At 40.1% G+C, this 25,944-nt stretch overlaps 1 protein-coding gene across 16 annotated transcripts in view; it reads right to left on the bottom strand.

The window, feature by feature from the left end:
• The window catches only part of ABI2 (abl interactor 2), a 108,988-nt gene that overhangs the window by 20,020 nt on the left and 63,024 nt on the right, over nucleotides 1–25,944 (bottom strand). For 3 of the 16 annotated variants that reach the window (XM_073306512.1, XM_073306500.1, XM_073306502.1), the window contains 5 exons: nucleotides 17,183–17,280; nucleotides 12,731–12,877; nucleotides 11,490–11,614; nucleotides 10,239–10,418; nucleotides 5,509–5,667 (listed from right to left, as the gene is read on the bottom strand). In XM_073306512.1, coding sequence (XP_073162613.1) covers nucleotides 5,509–5,667; nucleotides 10,239–10,418; nucleotides 11,490–11,614; nucleotides 12,731–12,877; nucleotides 17,183–17,280 — 709 coding nt within the window. Of the gene's footprint in view, nucleotides 1–1,453; nucleotides 1,488–5,508; nucleotides 5,668–10,238; nucleotides 10,419–11,489; nucleotides 11,615–12,730; nucleotides 12,878–17,182; nucleotides 17,281–25,944 lie in introns of all 16 variants that reach the window. The other 13 variants (XM_073306503.1, XM_073306505.1, XM_073306504.1 and 10 more) reach the window with 8 other exon arrangements.

Genomic DNA, 25,944 nt, shown 5'->3' with positions numbered 1-25,944 from the left:
TCATGACTTGATCACATTTATAATGTCCGAACAGAATAAACTCTAAATCAGGAAAATATATACTTGGTCCTTTAAGAAGAGCCAGAAAGCTGAAAACAATCATGAGCCAAATCAGCCAGGAGGAAGAATTTAATCAGAAAAAAATGTGAATACTAACTGGGAGACATTTAAGAATACTTTAGTAGATGCCCAAAAAGCCACGATCAAGAAAGATGACCATATTGGTTAAAAAACCAACCTGGTTTAGGGGAGAAGCGAAGGCAGCTATAAAAATAGAGGGAGAGAACAACAGAAGAAAGTTGATAGTAACAAATATGGATCAGAAGCTAGGAGTTGTATAAATTTGATAAGGGAACCAAAGGGACACAAGGAGAAATCTGTGGCCAATAAGGAGTAAGTGTTTTAAGTATATTAGGAACAAAAAGTATCCTAACAATGGTATTAGTCCACTACCACATAAAAATGATAGAATCATCAATCATACTTCACAAAAGGCAGCCAAATTTTCAATAAATCTTTCTTTTCTTTATTTGAAAAAAATCAGATGATGTAGTCTAATCATAACAACACTGTTCATTCCACTAGTATCTCAGAAGAATGTTAAACAGCAACTACTAAAGTTACATATTTTTAAATCAGCACACCCAGATAACTTGCACCCAAGAGTTTTAAGAGAGCTGGCCAAGGAGCGTGCTGAACCATTAAATGCTGATTTTCAATAAGCCTTGGAACACAGGGCTAGTTCCAGAAGACTGAAAGAAAGCTAACGTTATGCCAGTATTTTAAAAGGGTAAATGGGATGACCTAGGTAATTATAGGTCTGTCGGTCTGATATCGATTCAAGGCAAGATAATGGAGTCACTGATAAGGAACTCAACTAATAAAGACTTAAAGGAAAGCAATCACTTAATGCCAAACACCATGAGTTTATGAAAAACAGATCCTACCAAACTAACAATGTTTTTAATGAGATTACAAGTTTTTGATTGATAAAGACAATAGTGTTGATGTAATACACGTACCCTTTGGTAAGATGTTTGACTTGGTACCCATGCCTATTTTTATTAAAAACTAGAATGAATATAAAATTAACAGGGCACATATTAAATGGATTAAAAGCTTGGCTAACTGATAGGTCTCAAAATGTAATTGTAAATGGGCAATAATCATTGAGCAGGCCTGTTTCTATTGGGGTCCTACAGGAATCTGTTTTTGACCCTACACTACTTAACTTTTTTAATCAGTTACCTGGAAGAAAACATAAAATCATCATTGATAAAGTTTGCAGATGACACGCAAACTGGGGAGGGAGGAGTTAAAATATTGAAGAGGACAGATCATTAATACAGAACAATCTGGATTGTGTGGTAAACTGGATGCAAGCAAACAATATGCATTTTAGTACAGTTAAATGTAAATGTACACATCTAGGAACAAAGTAGGCCATACTTACAGGATGGGGGGCTCTCTCCTAGGAAGAAATAACTCTGAAAAAGATTTGGGGGTCAAAGTGGATAATCAGCTGAACATAAGCTCCCAGTACGATGCTGTGACCAAAAGGGCTAATGTGATCCTGGGATGCATAAACAGGGGTATCACGAGTAGGAGTAGAGAGGTTAATTTACTATGGATCTGGTGCGACCTCTGTTCTCGTGATCACAATTCAAGAAGAATCTTGCAATGGGTTCAGGGATGAGCCATGAGAATGATTAACGGATTAGAAAACCTGCCTTATAGTGACAGGTTTCAGAGTAGAAGCCGTGTTAGTCTGTAGCCGCAAAAAGAAAAAGACTAACAAATGCATCTGATGAAGTGAGCTGTAGCTCACGAAAGCTTATGCTCAAATAAATTTGTTAGTCTCTAAGGTACCACAAGTACTCCTTTTCTTTCTGCCTTATAGTGACAGACTCAAAGAGCTCATCTCATCTAAGGGGTGACTTGATTAGAGTCAAAGTACCAAATGGGGAACAAATATTTAATAGCGGACTCCTCACTCTAGCAGAGAAAGGTACAACATGATCTAATGGCTTGAAGCTAGAAAAATTCAGACTGAAAATAAGGTGTACATTTTTCAGTGAGGGTAATTAATCACTGGAACAATTTACCCAGGTCACAGTGGATCCTCCATCACTAACCATTTTTAAAATCAAGATTAGAGGTTTTTCTAAAAAGATATGCTCCAGGAATTATTGTGGGGAAGTTCTATGGCCTGTGTTATACAGGATATCAGACTAGATGATCATTGTGATAGATAAGGATCTTGTGGCACCTTACAGACTAACAAATTTATATGAGCATAAGCTTTCGTGAGCTACAGCTCACTTCATCGGATGCATCCGATGAAATGAGCTGTAGCTCACGAAAGCTTATGCTCAAATAAATTTGTTAGTCTCTAAGGTGTACTCCTTTTCTTTTTGCGGATACAGACTAACACGGCTGCTACTCTGAAAACTGTGATAAATGTGGCAATTTCCTGCTATATCCGGGACAAACCTTACTGAATTAAATTAAAATTAATTCAATGAAGTTTAAGTATTTTAGGAGTTTGCTGTATTAAAAATGCAAAGTGTATGTATTATTGTGGGATTGTATGTCACTTCTCTAGGGGAAGATGTGGTTAGTGTATACCTTGGGAAGTGTTATGTGCTTCAGAGGACTATTTTCAACAATGCACCAGACAAACAAAGTTAAGTGGAGTTCTCACCACCTCTGGTTATGCAAAGATCCAACCTTCTGAAACTTCGCCCTGAGGACAGAACCATTATCTGGCTGATTACTTATTCAGGGTCTCTGCAGATCAAAGACCCAAACTGTACAAAGGAGTGACTCAGAGATACATGGGGGACTGGGGGCTTGTTCTGAGCTAACAGCTATTTTGAACTTGTGCCCACAGAAAAAAATCCCTTTGTGATGTCTGAAGAACTCATCAACTGCCAGATTCCTTGCTGGAGTTGGGGTGTTCTCTGGTAGGCTTATCGGCAGGCATATACAGTCTTCTGAGGAGCCTGGCGTCTAGAGTGGGTGCCCTCACTGGACATAGAGGGGGAATACAGGTGCAATTTCCCTGAACTGTGACAATCACACTGATCCTGTCTGACCTTGGAATCTATGAAAAGACTAGGGATGTTAACACCAGCGTTCTGTACATTCTCTAACTCAGGTAATTTTGTTCTATCTGAATTCCCCCCTTTAGTTGCATTTGGACACGGTATACTTCACTAAATATAACTGCTGGGCAATATTACTGAGTATTACTAAGCATTCGTGTTGCATCCCAGAAGCAGTTGCATTTCTGTGATGAGCGAAATGATTGTATGCAGGTGCCATCTTTTACTCAATTCTCCTTCTTTCCCACAATGAAGGAGAGTCATAAATCCTCTTTATCCTCAGTCAGTAATTTGCAATTGGTAGTAGCTCTTCAGAACCCAGTGTTAGACATATTTATATAAAACACAGACATGCTTACATCCCCACAGCCTTCCAAAAACAGCCTCACCACTGCAGCATAAAAGTTAAACAGCCTTAGTAGTGCTATCCAGAAAAAAATTCATGCCGAAAGCATATAAAAAATACACTGGGGGAGGGGGGGGGGGGGAATGCATCAATATCCCCTGCACAAAATCCACACAATGTGAGAGGAAAAAAAACAGTACTGGCTTCCTTGAAAAAAAAATGCCACACATGAAATGGGATGAACCTGCTCTGACATCCCCGTTTCTTCTATACTGAATAATCTCCAAAGGCCTTTCCTTCACTTCCCCACCCCAAAAATCCTCTCCTCCTTCTCCTCCCTCCACTGGTCTCCCCAAACTTTAAGATCTGTTCTTTCTCCCACCCTACAGTAGGGCTAAGCAGCAGCTATGGTCCCCCATCTTGCCAATGCTTCCTCCTTCTACAAAGGGAAACCACAGCCACCACTTGTCATATGCCCCACTCATGGATTCTAACTTGGCGAGTCCAAAGGCGCCCCTTCCCTTCCTGGGAGTCCAGATACACAGATCCTTCCTTAATACCCCCCTGAATACAACTAAGATTCCACATTCTGCCTGGACATTGATTTAGAAAACGTCTTCTCCTGCAGCTACTTATTTATGCTGTGCCAAGTGTCCCTGCCATGGAAGTATTTTCTTTGTGATTTATAGTTCAAGTGAATAATCCTTTTAATCATTACTTTCTTCTCGGGTAAGCAGACTGAATTATGGTTACATAACTTATTTACAGAATATCTGGCATCTTTTACGATATAGTAGTGGTAACTTCCAAAGGAGGTTTCATTAAAAACAGAAATACAGAACAGTGGTCAAGAACACTCTGGATATACTGAAAATCCTCTTTACTTCAGACGGCATTTCTTTTTAGTTGTATCTGACACTATTTCCTTTACCTTCTCCTATCTTTTTTCACCTTTCAACATGCGTATAAATGTACATTACAAATACTATAACTCAAATAGCTAGTATAATTAAGTCATGCGTTTTCACTCCCCCACCCACCATCTCGTCCTCTTGGAGGCTAGCTAGCAACTGGAGATAAAATGATATGTTTGAGTTTGATCAAATCCCCAAGGCCAGATGCTGGAATCTGACCATAATTCCAAGTTACGTGTACCATTTAAAACTGCAGAATAGCATCACTGCACCACTTGCACGTATCTAGCTTAAGTATAAGAAATTTGAAGATCAATAATCTTCAAACATTCCTACTGAATCTCTCTGCATCTTCTGTATAAAGGAAAATCTGTTCTGAAGCCAAACATCTTCCCATCTCCATTATTGTTACAGCACCTTCCTCTCTAATCAGAAATGTGGGCAAGAGGTCTGGTTATATGAATGGTCAGCACTTTCCTACTCAGATACAGGACATGTCACTTCTTGTTAAGTCTCAAAATTGAGCAGATAAGAATTAAACCACCTACTTTTAGAGAAGGGTCACCAGTTAGACTAACACCAGCATATATGAAGCTTGACTCCTGTCGCAGAGCTCCTCCTACCTGCCATGTCTAGACCCTAGATGCCTGATAAAACACACTCCAAGAGGAAAGCCCTGCCTCCTAGACTGACCATTATTCAGGAGAGAAACATACAAGTCTCCAGGCTGAAGTAATTGGGAACCAGGATTCGAATAGTTCATGAAAGACCAAACACTCAATCCTCAACCAGGATTGGAACAACAGGGGTACTGCAGACCAAGAATGAGATCCACCGGATGAGCCGTGTAAAGGGGATTGTGTGTAGTGCCTCCCCACACTGTTTTGTCGAGTCAGACACTTTTATTTTATACTCGCTTCAATTAAAAATAAACTATTCTAGGCTGTTTGCATTAATGGGAACTGAACACCTTATATGTGGACAATAGCCTTACCAGGGCTACCAACACTATATTAGAAATCACCTAAAGCAGCACACAAAATCTACTGTGGAAACAGTGCAGTATCAAAGAGACTTCACAACTCTGAAGTTATGAACACACTGGTGTTTTGGATTGGATATACTGAAGTAACCCTCTTACCTGGGTTCTGGCTATAAAAAGGCCCTCCATTCATCTGGTTCTGAAGGCTCGTTTGTGAAGTGATAGAAGGAGGGCGCCTGTATGGTAAAGAGCCCCCTATTGTTGGGGGGGTGTGCCGGGAGGCAGGTCTGTTCATGCTGTAGAACTGAACTGGGTGACCTGGGTTAGAAAGAAAGAGGCATTAGCAAAGAGAAGATTGAAGTCTGGCTTTTTTATGCCTATATTCAAGACTTACTCCAAGGATTGAATTTGGGAGGGGGGGAGGGAACAGTAAGTCTGCATCTTAAGAGCATTTTGTTCAGTTGCCAGATCAGCTGAACTCTGAATGTCAGATAATACTGACACAAGGAAAAATAACGCTTACTCAACTGCTATACTTAGCACCACCAGCAAAAGCAAATACAAAAATGAGGAACTTTTAGCTTTAAAATGTTAAAACTGGAGGACACTGTTTCCAGTTAGTAATATTATATGATGCTTCATAATAAATGTAAATTCAGGAATGAAGGTCTTTTTCAAATTAAACTAGAGTTTCATTCACAAATCAGGTAGAGATGCTTCATTTCATTGTTAGCTAGCCAAGTGTTCAAATCACTCACAAGGTACCCACTAATTCAATTGGAAGTCATCTCTAGGGATCACAAATGTGTTATATTCTATGACTAAAGGCCACAGCCACAGCTCTCAGGAAATGTGTGGAGGATCATTTTTGGAGAATGGAAAAGAACAAACAGCTCGGGAAGAGGAAAGGGAATCCAGCACAATGTTCCAATGTATTAGAAAAATTTTAATTGACTCAATCCCTTCAATACCTCCGCTTTATTCCAGCCAATGTTAACATTGCAACACACAATTTCTATATCAAACTGATTCAGACATCTAGTAAATAATGTGTGCTTACCTTAAACTACACCCCAGAAGTCACAACTAGAAGACTAGTAATTTGACTTGAATCTCATTGTCATCATACTTGAACCAGTCATATACCACGATGTTAAGCTACCATGTATTTACATCTAATTAAAGCTCTGAAGCATGCTATTGACACAAAGGTAAACTAGACAGTTTTCAGTTTACATGGTTCCTCCTCCACAACATTACAGGTGAAACTCATAGTTGTAAAAACCTCCAGGGTCCCTGCCCCACCCCCACCCCCCGCCAAAGACCTCAACCCAGTGAATTTCTGTCCTCCTCACTGACATTCTCCCTTTTTTTCAATCTGTCACTTTGGCTGATGAAGCCTTTGCTTAAAGCTTTTTTTAATGTATTAGAAACATTGGGGGGAAATTTCAGACTGAGAATGAAAGCTTTAAGCTCTGGGAAGTGATGAGATCACAAAGGTTCTCGTTATGTCTATTAGGAAACAGTAAGAAGGTTCCAGAACTATCCAGAAGCCTAGGGGAGGAGGAGAATGGGCGGAGTCACTGGTTGGTGGAGAGGGATGCTGCTAGTGCAGGGGTGGGCAAACCTTTTGGCCCAAGGGCCACATCGGGTTGTGAAACTGTATGGAGGGCCGGGTAGGGAAGGCTGTGCCTCCCCAAACAGCCTGGCCCTCTCCCCCTATCCACCCCCTCCCACTTCCTGCCCCCCGACTGCCCCCCTCAGAACCCCTGACCTATCCAACCCCCTTTGTTCCTTGTCCCCCTGACAGCCCCCTCCTGGGATCCCTGCCCCTAACCATCCTCCAGGACCCCACCCCCTATCCAACCCCCTCTGCTCCCTGACTGCCCTGACCTCTATCCACACCCCCGCCCCCTGAGACCCTACCCCCATCCAACCCCCCTGCTCCCTGTCCCCTGACTGCCCCAATCCCTATCCACACTCCTGGCCCTAACCGCCCCTGGGACTCCACCCCCTTTCCAACCCTCCTGCTCCCCATCCCCTGACCCCCCCCCACAATTCTCTGCCCCATCCAACCACCCCCTGACAGGCCCCCGGGACTCCCACACCTATCCAACTGCCCCCCTGCTCCCTGTCCTCTGACTGCCATGACCCCTATCCACACCACCACCCCTGAATGCCCCCTGGGATCCCCACCCCATATCCAACCCCCCCGCTACCTGTCCCCTGAACGCCCCAATCCCTATCCACACCCCACACCCCATCCAACCCCCCCTGCTCCCTGTCCCCTGACCGCTCCCCCCCCCAACCTCCACCCCATCCAACCGTCCCCTGCTCCCTGTCCCCTGATTGTCCCCCGGGACACCCTGCCCCTTATCCAACCTCTCCCCGCCCCCTTACCACGCTGCTCAGAGCGGCAGGAGCTCACAGCCACGCCGCCACACACTCCCCGGCAGGAGCGGTGGGCCAGAGGGCTGGTGGCACAGCGCACGGAGGCTGCAGGGGAGGAGGAACAGCAGGGGAGGGGCTGGGGGTAGCCTCCCCGGCCGGTAGCTCAGGGGCTGGGCAGGACAGTCCCGTGGGCCGTAAGTGGCCCGCGGGCCGTAGTTTGCCCACCTCTGTGCTAGTAGGTAAAGTCAATGGAAGACAGGAGGCCTGAATTTTATCCATTAAGAATCTGCATTCCTGTCTAGCCAGCTTGACATCAGCCATGGTGGGGTTTTTTTTAGCATATCTGGATTGGCAAAAATATCATAACATGTTACTTTTTCAACACTAACTCTGTTATCTGTATCCACGGGAAAATACAAAAGATGTAAAGTAGACTGAGAATTACTGGATTCTTGTTTTATTTACAGAATTTATAACAGTGTACTTTTTGTATTTAAGGAATAAATATGCTCAAAGTCAATCACATAGAACAGGTTTTGTTTAATAAAATTAGTGGCTTTTCTATTGGCCTTTTTTTCCCTAGAAGGGTAAAAACAGTGACTTTCTTCATTCTCAAAACAAAATTATTATCCTCATGCATCCTATTTCAGGGAAGTCATCTGAACACTAGGCTAATATAAGGAGAAAGTGGGCAGCTCTTACTTTATTTCTTAACAAAGGGAAGATAGTAAATTATTTTTTAAAAATCAGATAATCTGAATTTTTATTAAAGGACTTGAGTTTTTCAATTCTATTTAATTCTGATTGTTTTATCAAAAATCCACAAGTAGTGCAGTTTAAGACCTAGAGACATGTAACATTTTTCATAAACCAGTGCATCAAAACTGAAAATCAGTCCATCTTCTAACTGCACAAATACTTTAGACATTATGACGATTTGTTGCCACTGAGATTCATCACAGCTCAGGTGCCTCTACAGTTGTTATAAGAATTCTTATATATGAGATTAGGAAATAATGATACATGCTTAATTTAACCCTTTAACTAAACACTACTTAAAGAATATTTTCTCGCATGTTACAAAATTTCTAAATAAGCCTGAATGTAGACCACAGTTATGAAACATCCGAACTAATACAGCGTTGTGATCAGAGGCAGAACCCATTACAATCAGTTACTTCAAACACATGTAAGCCATTTTTGATATATAAAACAGATCTTTACATAACAATACTACATCCAAATCAATCAAACAAAAGGCAATACATACTAGTCTTACATTATATTTAGTAAACATGTTGCAACTTCAGCAATTAAAGAAATAAAAATGCAGAGAGGCTTTATAAACGTTAAGAAAGCAAGCTTGAGTACACGCAGTATATATCACCTATTGAACAAAGTCTTTTGGCAGAAAACGACTCAATTTGTGTATTAAAACTTCCATTTCCCTAGTAGTGAAACAAAAATGTATGTCTCTTTTGCAACAACTAATCGAAAGGAGAGATGTTGGCCCAATACACCTCATGGTTAGGGCCCTACCAAACTCACGATCCATTTTGGTCAATTTCATAGGATTTTAAAAATCATAAATTTCATGATTTCAGCTATTTAAAACAAAATTTTCATGGTGTTGTAATTGTAGGGATCCTGACCCGAAAGGAGTTGGGGGGGGGGGGGTGTCACAAGGTTATTGTAGTGGGGATTGCAGTACTGCTACCCTCACTTCTGCACTGCTACTGGAGAGCAGCAGCTGCTAACCGGGTTCCCAGCTCTGAAGGCAGAGCCGCAGCCAGCAGCAGCACACAAGTAAGGATGGCCTGGTATGGTATTACCACCCTTACTTCTGCGCTGCTGCTGGCGGGGCGCTGCCTTCAGAGCTACCTTCAGAGCCAGCTGCGGCCACCCAGCTCTGAAGACAGCACAGAAGTAAGGATGGCAATACTGTGACCCCTAAAATAACCCTGTTGCAATGCCCTCTTGGATCAGGACCCTCAATTTGAGAAACACTGGTCTTCCCCATGAAATCTGGTTAGTTATAGGGTAAAAGCACACAAAAGACCAGATTTCACAGGGGGGAGACCAGATTTCACGGTCCATGACACGTTTTTCATGGCCGTGAATTTAGTAGGGCCCTAATCACGGGAGTCAGGTCACAGAAAATCATACACATCACACACTTCATTAGAGGCACCATTTTGAATCCAATATTAGAAGAAAAACAACTGCTTGATGTCAAAAGAATTTCTGCCTTTATCCTACATACGCTTCTCTGGGAGCTCACATTATCCACACTGCCACAAACATACAACATAGTGGTTGTTTATAGGACTAATACTCTGAATCTCCTGGAAGAACAGGTGTTTTCCGACAAAACTCATATCCAAAAAAAATAAACCAGAAAAAGCCATAAAGATTGATGACTCCCAAGGATCTCTGAAAAGCCTCAGATTGTGTTCACATCTTGATTCACCTGTCTATGAAATGGAGCAAAGACTCACCTGCTGAGGGAGTGGAAGAAACAGCAGGGGGAGTTGGAGAGGTGAAGCCATCAGCAAGAGGCTGGGCTCCTGCAGCAGCAGCATCTGGGGCAGCAGAGGGGGCAGTAGCAGGAGCAAGGGGGGAAGGAGCAGGTGCAGAGGTAGCAGGAAGGGGAGAAGTGCCAGCTGAGCCAGCAGGGGCTATGTGAAAAGAGGAGGAAGAGGTAAAGTTAATAAGGAGATCAGGTTAGCAAGGATTAGAAAAGCCTTCTGACAATTCAGTGTTAGATATTCAGTAAACATTAAATGTTCTAGCACAAAAAGAGGGGATGAGAAAAAAATGACGCTTATGTTACAGGAGCATTCCAGTATATGCAGCAAATAAGGGTACCTGGGTCAAAAAAGTCTGCTATCAATTACAGATGTGGAAACCAACCTCTGAACATCTCAGTGAAAGTCATTACTTTAAGAAAGACTGCTTTCCCCCTTTGATAGTTACTCTCCAATCTGTAGCACACAACTTGGTAGCTTTTGTACAAAATTAAACATATAGCAGAGGGAAGCCATCAGTTTCCCATAGCAATGTTTGGCACAGAAAAATAACTCTTCAGAACACAATTTATGCTAAAATAATGGTTTTCCTTCATTTCACTGAGAAGACTAAGGAAAGAAGCACGCAGAAAATCCTCAACACTGTATGAGAAAAAGAAAGGAGAGTACAAACACTAATTTCTGTGAACCAAAAGTGTTTATGTTTGACAGACTGCCTTTTCCATGACAATCTGCTCTGCTTTCATGAGTATACTGAAGATTTACTTTACTGTGTTCTTGCCTTTTTAAAAAAAATAAATCTAAGCTTCTAATAAACTTCTAGATGCCTACACGAACAGAAAGCAAATGAAAGACCATTCATCTGGCTAAAAGGAGCTAGAGATACTGTTTTCTTGGAACAGTGCTGTGTCCTATCTAGTCACGTCTAGACAAAGAGTTCCTGTCTCAGCTGGTTTAAATGAATCAACCGTTTTGATTAACCAATAGACATAAAAGGCAAACAGGCAAATATCAGCATAACCAAACATTTCCACACTCAGGGGATATCAAGGTACCCACATTTTAATTATTAGCACCAAAACAATGTTAAAGTTTGTATGGTTCTGGAAAAGTTGCCTTGAAAAATTCTCTTGGAGATTCAGAGTCTTGCAAACACAACAGTAAATAAACTCAAACATTAGAACTTGGGGAGAAAGAGAGGAAGGTGAGATTCCTATTTACCTGGATACACGCTAGGAGGAGATGGAGTGGGGACAGCAATAGGTACACCCACACTTCCACTTCCACTGTTCTCTCGACTGCTGCTCCGACTACTTGGGTGGCTCCCTCCACTACTCCCACTGCTGCTAAAGAAACCAAAGCCACCAAAACATTAATAATCTGGTCCATGGAGAAAATACATAAAAACCCAACAATAGAAACTTGCTACTTCACACTAATAACTGGCAGAAACAAACAACTGAAGCTGATATAACAAAAATCATTTTTCACAAAAGCATTTAGTTTTGATCAAGAATGATCATTCGTTTGGCACTAGTAATCTAACAAGTATATACGGCATTTTGAAAAGCTAACTAACATGACACCACTGCAATACTATTAAATCTTTGAGTGGAGAGAGACAGCCCATTTTTGTACAGATTATATAAAGCATGTGGATTTGCAAGATTCTATTATATATGCTTCCACATTAAGTATTGTTGGGAGTAGAAAGGTTAAATCTATCAACATTTGCTGAAGTCAATAAAATCAAGTTTTCTCGTGTTTAGAATGGATATGGTATAAAGCTTATTTGTCAGCCTACTTAAATGTTTTTGAAGAAGAATTTAATATTTTAAGAGAGACATTTTAGCTCTCAGGTGGCATCTTATACCTCTGACAATTCCTAGGACTGAGGAAGTCTTCTAGTGGTCAGTGAAACAGTATCTTCTGTTATACATCATAACATCTCTCTGAGTTCAAAGCTAGTCGTTTACTCATTTATAAGTTGTGATTACTTCATTTTTACAGAACTGGTTAGCACTGTTCATCCTAAAGTCTCAAGATCTTTTATTTTTCAAAAAAAATTGATTATGAAGCACGAGCAATTTTTAGTCCTCCAATAAGCATACCTCATAATTCGCACACACAAAATAATCTCCCCAAATCTTTGTAAAGATTAAATAGAGTGATGTTGCCAAGTTCCATATTATTATGACTATTTCTACTACACAATTTTACTAGTAAATTATGAAGTACTGTACCTTACAAAATTAAAGTGTAATTGTGGGGAAAAAGTGAAGTAAATTTTAAGATGGAATATTATTGTTTTAACTGTGTCCATGAGTCAATGGGTTTCTCAGTCAGTAGTGTATTAGTGAGGTTATTAGTAGGATCTGGGTTTGATTTTAATCACAGCAGTGCATCTTGTATAGATTACTGTATTAGGCCAACCACATTCTGTGCAGGAGTAGACTGAATACCTGTATGTGCGATTCCTCTGATTCACAGAAGCTGTTCTAACAGGGCTCTGTTGCGAGGGAGCCATATTACGTGTTGGGCTAGGTACATAGTCATTTGGTACCACTGGAGGACGCACAGGCTCCAGTGTGCGATAGGGAGAGTGACGCCTGGACAAAAAAAGCAATATGTACAGAAGCAAATTTAGTCAGAATATAGCGCAGCCACAGATCTTTTACCAGTGTAAAATTATAGTTATATGTGTCGCAAAATCTAAGGGACTCAAAAAAATTGTTTTTCCACACGTCTGCAATGTCCAATTTATGACCAGGGAGTGGAGGATGGGATTTATGCTCTCCATTACCCAAACCCCTTTTCCTATGCAGGAATTTTCTGTTTTACATATTTTATTGATCTGAATCGAGCAGTTGAGGAGTCAGTTTGCCTTTCCACTACTAGATCAGAGTAGTTTGCATTCATGTAAATATCTTATTTTGAATTTAACACAATAAACTCTGTTTCAGAATCAGCCATTACATGAACATAAGAACGGCCCTACTGGGTCAGACCAAAGGTCCATCTAGCCCAGTATCCTGTCTTCCGACAGTGGCCAATGCCAGGAGCCCCAGAGGGAATGAACAGAACAGGTAATCATCAAATGATCCATCCCCCGTTGCCCATTTTCAGCTTCTGGCAAACAGAGGGTACAGACACCATCTCTGCCCATCCTGGCTTATAGCCATTGATGGACCTATCACCCATTAATTTATCTAGTTCTTTTTTGAACCCTGTTAGAGTCTTGGCCTTCACAACATCCTCTGGCAAGAAGTTCCACAGGTTGACTGTGTGTTGTGTGAAAAAGTACTTCCTTCTGTTTTAAATCTGATGTCTATTAATTTCATTTGGTGGCCCCTAGTTCTTGTGTTATGAGAAGGAGTAAACAACACTTATTTACTGTCTTCACACTAGTCATGATTTTATAGACCTCAATCATATCCCCCCTTAATCGTCTCTTTTCCAAGTTGAAAAAGGTCCCAATCTTATTAAAATCTCTTCATACGGAAGCTGTTCCATAACCCTAATAATTTTTGTTGCCCTTTTCTAAACATTTTCCAAGTCCAATATATCTTTTTTGAGATGGGGCAACCACATCTGCACGCAGTATTCAAGATGTGGGCGTACTGTGAATTTATACAGAGGAAATATGATATTTTCTGTCTTATTATCATCCCTTTCTTAATGATACCCAACATTCTGTTCACTTTTTTGACTGCTGCTGCATATTGAGTGGATGTTTTCAGAGAACTATCCACAATGACTCCAAGATCTCTTTCTTGAGTGGTAACAGCTAATTTAGATCCCATCATTTTATATGTATAGTTGGGATTATGTTTTCCAATGTGCATTACTTTGCATTTATCAACACTGAATTTCATCTGCCGTTTTGTTGCCTAGTCACCCAGTTTTGAGAGATCCTTTTGTAGCTCTTCGCAGTCTGCCTGGGACTTAACTATATTGAATAGTTTTGTGTCATCTACAAATTTTGCCACCTCATTATTTACCCATTTTTCCAGATCAGTTATGAATACGTTAAATAGGAGTGGCCCCAGTACAGACCCCTGGGGGACACCACTATTTAGCTCTCTCCATTTATTCCTACCCTTTATTTCCTCTCTTTTATTAAGTTACCAATCCAGGAGAGAACCTTCCTTCTTATCCCATGACTGCTTACTTTGCTTAGGAGCCTTTGGTGAGGGACCTTGTCAAAGGCTTTCTGAAAATCTAAATACACTATATCCACTGGATCCACTTTTTCCACATGCCTGCTGACCCCCTCAAAGAATTCTAGTAGATTGATAAGGCATGATTTCCCTTTACAGAAAACATGTTGACTATTCCCCAACAAATTATGTTCATCTAGGTGTCTGACAATTTTGTTCTTTCCTATAGTTTCAGCCAGTTTGCCCTGTACTGAAGTCAGGCTTACAGGCCTGTAGTTGCCAGGGTCTCCTCTGGAGCCCTTTTTAAAAACTTGCGTCACATTAGCTATCCTCCAGTCATTTGGTACAGAAGCTAATTTAAATGATAGGTTACAGGTGACAGTTAGTAATCCTTCAGAAATGTTGGGTGAATACCATCTCGTCCTGGTGACTTATACTGTTTAGTTTATCAATTTGTTCCAAACCTCCTCTAATGACACCTCAGTCTGGGACAGTTCCTCAGATTTGTCACCGAAAAAAGAATGGCTCAGGTTTGGGAATCTCCCTCAAATCCTCAACCATGAAGACCAATGCAAAGAATTCATTTAGTTTCTCTGCAATGGCCTTATCATCCTTGAGTGCTCCGTTAGCACATCAATCATTCAGTGGCCCCACTGGTTGTTTAGCAGGCTTCCTGCTTCAGATGTACTTAAAAAAAATTGGTACTACTTTTTGAGTCTTTGGCTAGCTGTTCTTCAAATTCTTTTTTAGCCTTCCTAATTATATTTTTACATTTCATTTCCCAGAGTATATGCTCCTTTCTATTTTCATCGTTAGGATTTAACTTCCACTTTTTAAAAGATACCTTTTTGCCTCTCACTGCTTTTTTTACTTTGTTGTTTAGTCACAGTGGCTCTTTTTTGGTTCTTTATGTTTTTTAATTTGGGGTATACATTTAAGTTGAGCCTCTATTATGGTGTCTTTAAAAAGTTTCCATGCAGTTTGCAGGGATTTTACCTTTAGCACTGTACCCTTTAATTTCTGTTTAACTAACCTCCTAATTTTTGTGTAGTTCCCCTTTCTGTTGGGTCACCGTGGTATTTTCCCCGCCACAGGGATGTTAAATATTATTATATTATGGTCACTATTACCAAGCGATCCAGCTATACTCACCTCTTGCGACCTGAACCTGTGCTCCATTTAGGACTAAACCAAGAACTGCCTCTCCTCTTGTGGGTTCCAGGACTAACTGCTCCAAGAAGCAGTCATTTAAGGTGTCAAGAAACTTAATCTCTGCATCCCTTCCTAAGGTGATACGTACCCAGTCACTATGGGGATAGTTGAAATCCCCCATTCTTATTGAGTTTTTTTATTTTAATAGCCTCTCTAATCTCCCTGAGCATTTCACAGTCACTATCACCACCCTGGTCAGGTGGTCTGTAAGATATGCCGACTGCTATATTCTTACTATTTAAGCATGGAATTACTATCCATAGAGATTCTATGGTACAGTTTGGTTAATTTAAGATTTTTACTTTATTAGATTCTACACTTTCTTTCACATGTAGCATCACTGCCCCACCAGCACAACCTGTTCTGTCCTTCCAATATATTTTGTAGCCTGTTATTACTGCTTCCCATTGACTATCCCCATTACACCAAGTTTCTGTGATGCCTATTATATCAATATCCTCATTTAATATGAGGCACTCTAGTTCACTCATATTATTTAGACTTCTAGCATTGGTATATAAGCACTTTAAAAACCTGTCACTTTTTAGCTGCCTGCCATCACATGATGTAATTGAATGGGACTTTTTTTCATTTGACTGTTTCTCATCAGGTCACACTACGCAGGTCACACAAGTATTTCATCTTCCATCCTCTCCTTCTTATTAGGACATCAGGAATCTCCATTTATAGATCCTCCCCTAAGGGATGTCTGAACCACGTGCTCCTCTGTACCTGTCAGCTTTCCCCCAGACCTTAGTTTAAAAACTGCTTTACGACCTTTTTAATTTTAAGCACCAACAATCTGGTTCCATTTTGGTTTAGGTGGAATCCATCCTTCCTGTGTAGGCTTCCCTTTCCCAAAAGTTTCCCCAGTTCCTAATAAATCTAAACCCCTCCTTCCTACACCCTCATCTCATCCACACATTCAGACCTTGCAGTTCTGCCTGTCTAATTGGCCCTGCACATGGAACCAGAAGCATTTCAGAGAATTCTAACACGAACATACACTACATCAATGCAATAACTAGAAGGGCTGCTGTTCCTCATGACACAATTCATAAGGACTATCAGATGAAGAAAATGTAGAATTCAGGTTCATAGCTCCACTGGAAAGCACATTTTACCATTCACAGCATATATGCCCAACCTGTGACACAGTATGTCAATTTAGATATTACATTAGCTACTGCAGATAGACAGTACAACCTGTCAGAAAAAACACACCACTAATTCTATCCACCACAGATAACACAAGCCAAAAGAAATCAAAGGAAGTCTTCCTGAATAAAACTTCTAATGTTACCTTCATCATCTACAGTGAGCAACACATCACTTACAATTTAAGATGTGGTCAATGAAAAGGATGGTGGTACAACTTCTCCAAGCCTCACAGCCCATCTTTAGATGGTGGACAAGAAGCAAGAATAAGGAAGATGTTTAAAATTTTTGCCCTGGTAGAAATTTAGGTGCTCAGCTGTTTAGGAATATCTCTTCCCCATCTACTCTCTACAAAAATATTAAGTCTACAGTAATTGTGCTCACCCAATCGTTCCTTTTCCTGACATTGGTGGGCTGGGCGGTTTCTGGGTAGGTGGAGTGGTACGAGGCAGCCCACCCATCTTCATATTCTGTGTACTAACCTGCATGAAAGAACGGAGAGAAAAACAGCCTTTACTATACTCAGACTTTAGGTAATAAGAGCAAGATTCCTTGAAAATTCATTCTATAGTACTAAAGAGGCCAGGGGAAGGTTTAAACTGAAAAAAACTGAGAGGCCATGCATTTCATACACAACTTCTACTCTGCCAGAGGTCAACAGTTGCACTCAAAGGACTCTTTATTATGTGGGGTTTGCAAAGATTTGTATATAGAAACTACATTCACCTTTAGGCCATCACATGAATATTAAATCTCTGCTGATGTTGAGCTGTACTTAATCCAATTAAAAATCCCTTTTAGCAGGGCAACAAAGTCGTTTTCTTTTTTGTTTTGTTTTGTTTTATTTGTTGAAGATAAAAGCAGTTATTTCTAGTTGCACTGTTTAATGTTAATTCCCCATATTTTTTGAGAATGGACTTTAAAAAACTAGAGGAGTAAGTAGGGTTACAGATAACTAAAGAGCAGCTAAACTTTAGTAGTTATTTTTACATTAAAGGTATTCTCCAGTAGAACTAATCTCTCACATTTTAAGATTTAATATAAAATTATGCTTTAAACAGAATGCTATATATTGTAATGTTTTCACATTAATATACCAAAACTATTTAATGAACATAAACTACACATACAAAACATGTAGCCACACTAAATTTATAACAGTCTAAGCTAAACTAAATCTCTAGTCTGTGGAATAGGAAAAAAGAAATCATGACTACTGATGTGATCTTTCCAGTTTTCTTCCTTAGAAAATAGTGAGATAATCAGAAACTACAAATTCAAGTTAATATTTCACTATTTAAGTCATCAGCATCAATGTTGACTGATCTCAGTGCTGATCAAAAACAAAATGTTTTGATATTTATAATTCATGATGTTAGTAGTAATTATGTTGTTAATGTATACACCAAGCCAATGAATAGCTCTCTGGCTGCATACAAAAGTTAGACACAGCAGGTAGAGAATTTATACACATATATGTAGGGAGGATCTATAAAATATCTTTTTAATCTATGAGCCCTAAATCTATTCCTCATCATATAAATAATGTCAAATGATTCATGCTAAATAATTTAGGGTTTTAATTGTTTTTATGTTGGTTATTTCCCATTATTAAATACTCTTTATACTCTCCTTTTTGGATACCCATGCCATGCTCTATTGCACACAGCTACAGCGTATATCATTTCCAACATGTATTGTTTCCAAATAAGGTGACATATTCCCAGAAAGTAAGTCCCCCTATTTATAGAAGAGGCTCAGTGATCAAATTGTTTAGAAATATTCTTAGAGGCAAATTACATCCTTTTAATCACTCCAAAAGCCAAGCAGTGTTTATTTTTGTTGATGTTTAAATGATACAGATTATTTAAGGATTAATATATTGCAGTATCCTGACACACTGAAACTTGATTCCTATATAGAAGATGAAAACAGAAGATGGAAATCTCAAAGCTATGCTGCTTTTAGCTTGTCGTGGGTGGTGAGGGGGGGGGGAAGAGTTTAAAGAAGTGACTATTGAGATTTTTAGAATTTGAGAGACAGTAAAAGTCTCAAATGTTCTGATTAGTTTTACAAACATATCTTGCAAATAGTATCATAAAGTCCTTTAAGCCAACTTTAAGCAACATGAAAACTAAAATTACTTTAAGTGAAGGGCTAGGTAAACACTGAATTCCATCAACTTGAGCGGGAGAGGAAAAAAAGTGTATAATTAAAGGAAAATACATTTTATTCTTTTCACAGAACATGGAAAACATCCCAAAAGCTGGAATTTTTTTTTTTTTTTAAAGTTGCAGCATCTCCTTTCATCAAACTTGTCGGTATCACCCACTTACCTGTCCGAGTTGTTTAAAACAAACATCCTTTATTAATGTTAACCCCTAGGTCACTTTTTATGCAGAGGATGTCAGTGGCACATTAAGCTCTATGAGTAGGATTTTCAAAAGTCTTCAGATGGGAGCAGAGTTAAACCAGTGTAAGCACTTTCGAAAATTCCATCCTAGATATTTCAAACCTCCCATAAGTGTCTATCACTCGGGAACACAAACTGCATCATAACCACTACCTATAGGATTAAATCTAATTTAACATACCCTCAAAGAAGAAACTACATTACTGTTATTAGTAATAATATTACAATAGTAATAGGTACTGCAATAATGTATTAGGCTCCCATTATACTAGGAGTTGTACAAACAGAGATTATAGTCCCAACCCCAGAGTAGTGGGATGGGAGTAGTTGGAGGATAAAGTAAAGTGAACAGTGAAGCAGAAAATTGGAAGTCATGCTTGCTGTTTTCTTCACCAATGTAGAACTCCAGAGACTGCCAATATCTTTTACATAAGATGGACAAGAAACAGCTTTAAAAAACGTGACTTAAAAACAGTACAAGAATCTCTTTGTTAACAAGGAATTTAAACAGTGAAAAAGAAAGGAGACATTCTTTAAAAAGACTAAAATGAAAGAGGGGGTAATGCATGACCGGCAGATTAAATTTAGACTCCCCCATGTGATGACTTTGAAATTGTAATGCTGAAAGAGGGCAAGTAATCAAGGTTTACAGAGCTGATTTACAAATCTGAAAGAGTTGACTGATTAAAGTTTAGCTATTGTCTGTTACACAGCTCTGTTTGAAGAGTCTCCACTTTGACTTAAGGCCAAATAATCAAGAAAAGCAATGAGAAATACAAAGCTATTTCAACAGTTCTGATTAACACTGACTGACTGACCTTCATTGCTAGAATAATACCACACAACATACAGAGAAAGCTTTCCGATTATCTTGGATGAGGAGAAATGGAGAGAGAGACAGCATTAGGATAAAGTAGGAAATTGCATCAGTAACTTTAGCTGAGATGCAAGTCAGTTCACCCCTAACCCCCTACCCCAAGAAAGATGCAATTTTCAAGTCCCTCTTCACCGTCTATGTAAAGATTTCTAGTACCAGAAATAGAGGGAAAATATTCATTCCCCCATTACTGGGAAAATGTTCACATATCTGCATATGTATACCCTTTGTATACCCTTTCTATGTGTGTGCACACACATGCATGTCATACATAAATATCTTCCTACACTAATCCTCAACTCGGGGAATTTAAAGGAGTGACCGTAAAGATTTTTTTAAAAATAAGCAGCAAGAGAACTGAACATTATTCTTGCATTCACTGCCAGATTTTTAAGTTTGTCCGGTATACTTAATTTAACTGTACTTGCTAAGAGGTTCTGATTTTATTTCCTAATTAAGTTCCTCCTAAAAGATAAAGGTGTTCACGCGCCAAGTAACTGAAGAGCAGACCAAATTGTTGCACTCTAACTGCCCCACGTTGATGCTGCTGGTGCAAACGAAATGGTACCCAGCTCGTGTTAATGTATTCCTCTTTCAAACAGTACTACTTTAATGCAAATTAGGTACACTTTAACTCACCCTAACAACATCACCATGGAGCAATTAGAACACAATACTTTGGTGCACTCTGAAATTCACACCCTCATACTCCACCTTGCAGTACAGTATACAGGCTTAGTCTCTCTGTGCCTCAGTTCCTCATTTATAGAACAGGGATACTAGTACTCCCTGCTTCAGAGAGTCCTGCAAGCTAAAATTCATTAAAGATTGTGAGATGCTCACACACTGTGGTAATGGGGGCCACATAAGTATATGAGAGAGAGAGAGAGAGAGAGAGAGAGAGAGAGAGAGAGAGAGAGAGAGAGAGAGAGAGAGAGAGAGAGATCTTAGTTGTACTTGCCCTTCCTCCTAACTCTCCCTTTCTGTAAGAAGAAAAGGAGTACTTGTGGCACCTTAGAGACTAACCAATTTATTTGAGCATGAGCTTTCGTGAGCTACAGCTCACTTCATCGGATGCATTCCACGGTATGCATCCGATGAAGTGAGCTGTAGCTCACGAAAGCTCATGCTCAAATAAATTGGTTAGTCTCTAAGGTGCCACAAGTACTCCTTTTCTTTTTGCGAATACAGACTAACAAGGCTGTTACTCTGAAATCTCCCTTCCTGTCACGCTCATTTATCTCAGTTTAGACTGTCAGCTCATCTGGGCTACGTGTTTTAATACAGCACTGTGTGTGTGTTCATACAGAACCTAACGCAACAGAATTCTTAAAATTAAGCTTTACAAAGGACACTTTAAGGAACTTGTGACCAATAAAAGCAGCAACTTAAAAATCACATACTGTTCAGTGCTCTGCACCTCTAAAAATCAGGAGACTTATATAGGTACCTAAATATGGTTTAGATGCCTGACACTAGGCACTCAAATTTTGGAAAGTCACTAAGGTCCAAATTTCTAACTTGGGCTTGGCAGACTGGGAACACTGTAGAACCCAAGCCTTCTGACTCCCAGTCCTCCGTACTAACTACCAGACCATGCACAGCTTTTCAAAGTAATGACCTCAACTGAAAAAACTAGTAAGTGGACAATCCACGTAAGTGTTCTGAGACATTAAAACGGTTCAATGGTAATTCAGCAACACTATGCTGGAAGTGCTTCATTCATACCAACTCTGAGGACGCTCCTGCCATTCCTACATACCATATTAGCAATACATATTTTCTGAGTCCATCCACTTGGTATTACTCTTTTATGGAATTTTTAAAGCCCCACGATGTTTCATTTTCAACATTAACAAAACCAAACCACATTTCCTTAAACTTTCTCACATTTTTATATGTAAAAAAGGAAACAACTTCCAATTATGATACTTAACTTTTGGCTCTTAACTGGCAAAATAAAGAGAAATTTGGCAAGTTTTGCAGCATTTTCTGAACTTCTGAAGCCATATATCTTGTGGGGGCAGAATTACACACACGACCTACAAAAGGACAATGAACAGTACTTAAAGTTACTTTCTTTTTTAGTTTGCTGGTACTTTTTAAAAAACAAAACAAAAAAAAACTGAAGTCCCACAAGTAAAGTTGAAGGTTTAGAATCGTGTTTGTCCCATTATTCTTAATAATTTAGATTCCTGCTGGAAAATTTTGGGTTTCTTAATTTTTAAGAAAAAAGAAAAGGAGTACTTGTGGCACCTTAGAGACTAACCAATTTATTTGAGCATGAGCTTTCGTGAGCTACAGCTCACTTCATCAGATGTTTACCGTGGAAACTGCAGCAGACTTTATATACACACAGAAATCATGAAACAATACCTCCTCCCACCCCACTGTCCTGCTGGTAATAGCCGATGAAGTGAGCTGTAGCTCACGAAAGCTCATGCTCAAATAAATTGGTTAGTCTCTAAGGTGCCACAAGTACTCCTTTTCTTTTTGCGAATACAGACTAACACGGCTGTTCCTCTGAAACCTGTCATTAATTTTTAAGGGGGGGGGTAAAAAACGTGAACATTGCGAACTTTCTTCAAAGCTATTTCTTCTGGACAAAAGGTCAAAAAAAGAAACCTCTAGCTGCTTTAAAAGCTACGGTCACCCTATTCGTGTTTGGTTACCTTCAAGCAATTCCTTATTGTGTGCAACTAGAAGTTAGCAATTCAGAACATAGATGGCTCTAACTGAGTGATTCTAGTCAAGCAATGGACACCCTATTGCTATGTTATAAATTCCATATGATAAAGAGCACCTCCATGTTGTTTTTATCACACAATTGTGTCTTTCCTCCTATACTGCCACCAATGATGAATAATGGCCATATTTCATTAACTATACTATCTGTCCAAAAAGGCTCACAGGAAATTTTACCACACAACTACCCACATGATTACCTATCCACACAAAGCTATTTCCTCAATTCATGTTCAGAATTCCAGCATAAATAATATCAGCATAAATTTAACTCCTCCCTTCAGCTGCATTCTTGTGGGGTGGAAATGACAGTAACATATACATTTCTCATTTCCTCTGATACTCAACTAGTATAAAGGTGAGTCTAGGTTTCCCACGCAAGCTATGTCAAGAATGAATAAATGGATGTAAGTATTGTCAGAATGTTCAGTGATTTATTAGGCTGTAACTCCCCACTCTCATTGCAAAAAAGGAAGCAACTTAATTCTTTCTATATTAGGCAGTTGAAAAGATTTTGAAAAGTAGCATGCTGCATTGTCTTCTAGTGCCCCATGAACTACAAGAACCATAAATACTTCTAAGGTGTTTGATTCCTGGATCTACTTGTGATGAAGAAAAAATGATAGGAGATACTGACAAGATAACTCTGATTCAAGGGCAGCATGGATTTAATTCACAGTCAGAACAAGTTTGGAGATTATGCAACACTTATCAATAGAGGCACCCAAACTGGTGGAAGACAAGGTGGCTGAAGAACACAAAACTGCTTTGCAAATATTTAAAAGTGAACTGCAAAGGAAATAAAATTACTTGCACGTATTTGTTTCTTTATAGGTATAAAGGCAGCTCAAAAGGTATGTTTTCAAAGGCTTTTCCCCTGTTTTTCTAATGCAAAATAAAAAAGGATGGACAGAAAACTCCTCCTTTAATAAGTTTAGGCCACCTTCTTTATGAATCACAAAAAAGAGAAAATAGGTGAACACTCATTTTTTCCTTTGCAAGTCACCCTGGAAACAATCGCCAAACCTACCAGCCATTATTTTTGAACTCCCAATCCTCCCCAAAACCAGCTTTTTTCAATTTTTAACCATGCCACCCTCTTACGCCATCAGCTTTTTCAGCAGGAAAGAGCCTAGATAAGCTCAACAACTCCGGATCTTTTACAAATCATCCAATTTTAAGACTTTTCAAGTGAAAGAATCCATTACATCCATTGGTAAATTGTTCTAATGGCTAATTACCCTCACTCTTAATCTGTTTTTTCAGTTATTCCTTATTTCCAGTTGCTTTACCTCAGCTTCCTGCCACTAGATCTGGTTAGGTCTTTGCTAGATTAAAAGAGCTCTGTGCTATCAGAAATCTTCTCCCTGTAGTCTTAGAGACCATCATCAAGTCATCTCAATCTTCTCTTTGATAAGTAAAATAGATTGAGTCCTTCAGTCTCCCACTGTATGGCAGTGTAAATCTATTATGAAGCAATTAACTTATAGCTGATATGAAACTACAACAATTAGAGTAAAAAAAAATTTTTTTTATTTTTTTTTTACATGACAGCAGCCTTGAATGAACTGCACAATTGCTCTGACTGAACTATTCAACCTTCAGGAATGATTTCATGGGTAAAAAAAGTAGTCCCATGAACAAATATTTTATAGACACATAGATATGTATTTTATAGTCGTACTAACACCTAATCACCAGACATGCTACGAGCTCCTAGATTTGCACAGGTGTATTGTATATTCACATGGCATGTTGGCAACTACTGTCTATAGATCTGAAGAATTAACAACAGGATCTACTTTAAACACTGTGACCCTTTAGCTGCAAATAGCAGTGAACATGTCAATAGAGAACATTTCTTTAAATACAAAATACTCTTCAGGATCAGGTCTCAAGAGGAAGCACTCTCCAGAGAAGAAGTCAGACTTAACCCACTGCACATACTTCACCCTCTGGGGAGAGGAAGAGAGAACAAACAGGTGACAGACACGTAATCACACTGCTTAATGCATTCCTGGAAGGCACTCAGATTCTACATGGTAAGTGCAGTATAGAAAAATATATAGAATAAAAATCCCTAAAGAGATGTTTTCACACATTTTTATGGGAATTCCTTCATTGGTCAATCAGACTTCAGATTTTCTAGGACATTCAAGCACGAACTATCCTTCTCCCATAATGTAGATTAGGGGTGGGCAAACTTTTTGGCCCGAGGGTCATATCTGGGTATGGAAATGAAATGGTGGGTCACGAATGCTCATGAAATTGAGGGTTGGGGTGCGGGCTTTGGCTGAGGGTGCAGGCTGTGGAGTGGGGCCAGAAATGAGGAGTTCAGGGTGTGGGAGGGGGTTGGGGTGAAGGCTGGGGCAGGGGTGCAGGGTGAAGGCTCCAGCTGAGGGTGTGGGCTCTGGGGTGGGGCTGGGGATGAGGGGTTGGGAGTGCAGGAGGGTACTCCATGCTGGGACTGAGGGATTCGGAGGGCAGGAGGGTAGATCTAGGCTGGGGCAGGGGGTTGGGGCATGGCAGGGAGTCAGGGGTGCAGTCTCCTGGCGGCACTTAACTCAAGCAGCTTCCGGAAGCACCGGCATCTCCCCCCTCCAGCTCCTACGCGGCAACGTGGCCAGGCAGCTCTGCATGCTCCCTGTCCACAGGTGTCGCCCCTGCAGCTCCCACTGGCAGCAGTTCCCAGCCAATGGGAGCTGCGGGGGTGGCACTTGGTGCAGGGGGCAGCATGCAGAGCCCCCTGCCTGCCCTATGTGTAGGAGCTGGAGGGGGGACATGCTGCTGCTTCTGGGAGCTGCACGGAGCCACAGCATGCACAGAGCAGGGTAAGCCCCCAACCCTGCTCCCCGGCTGGAGCGACAGAGCAGGGCAAGTCCCAGACCCCACTCCCTGGCGGGAGCTCAAGAACCAGTTTAAAATGTATGAAGGGCCTGATGCGGCCCCCAGGCCGTAGTTTGCCCATTCCTGATGTATACCACTTATACTTACAGCCCTTCTGAGAATAAAATTAATGCCCCATTCAACAATACTCTAGGAATTATCTTCAGGTATTTCAAATATCTAAGATGTTGGAGCAATCTTTCACCTAATACCAGCAAAACCAAC

This window comes from Lepidochelys kempii, chromosome 11 (genome assembly GCF_965140265.1).
Source record: "Lepidochelys kempii isolate rLepKem1 chromosome 11, rLepKem1.hap2, whole genome shotgun sequence".
NCBI lineage: Eukaryota > Metazoa > Chordata > Testudines > Cheloniidae > Lepidochelys > Lepidochelys kempii.
The sequence above is the reverse complement of the archived record's forward strand: the minus strand, read 5'-3'. Positions and strand labels throughout refer to the sequence as shown.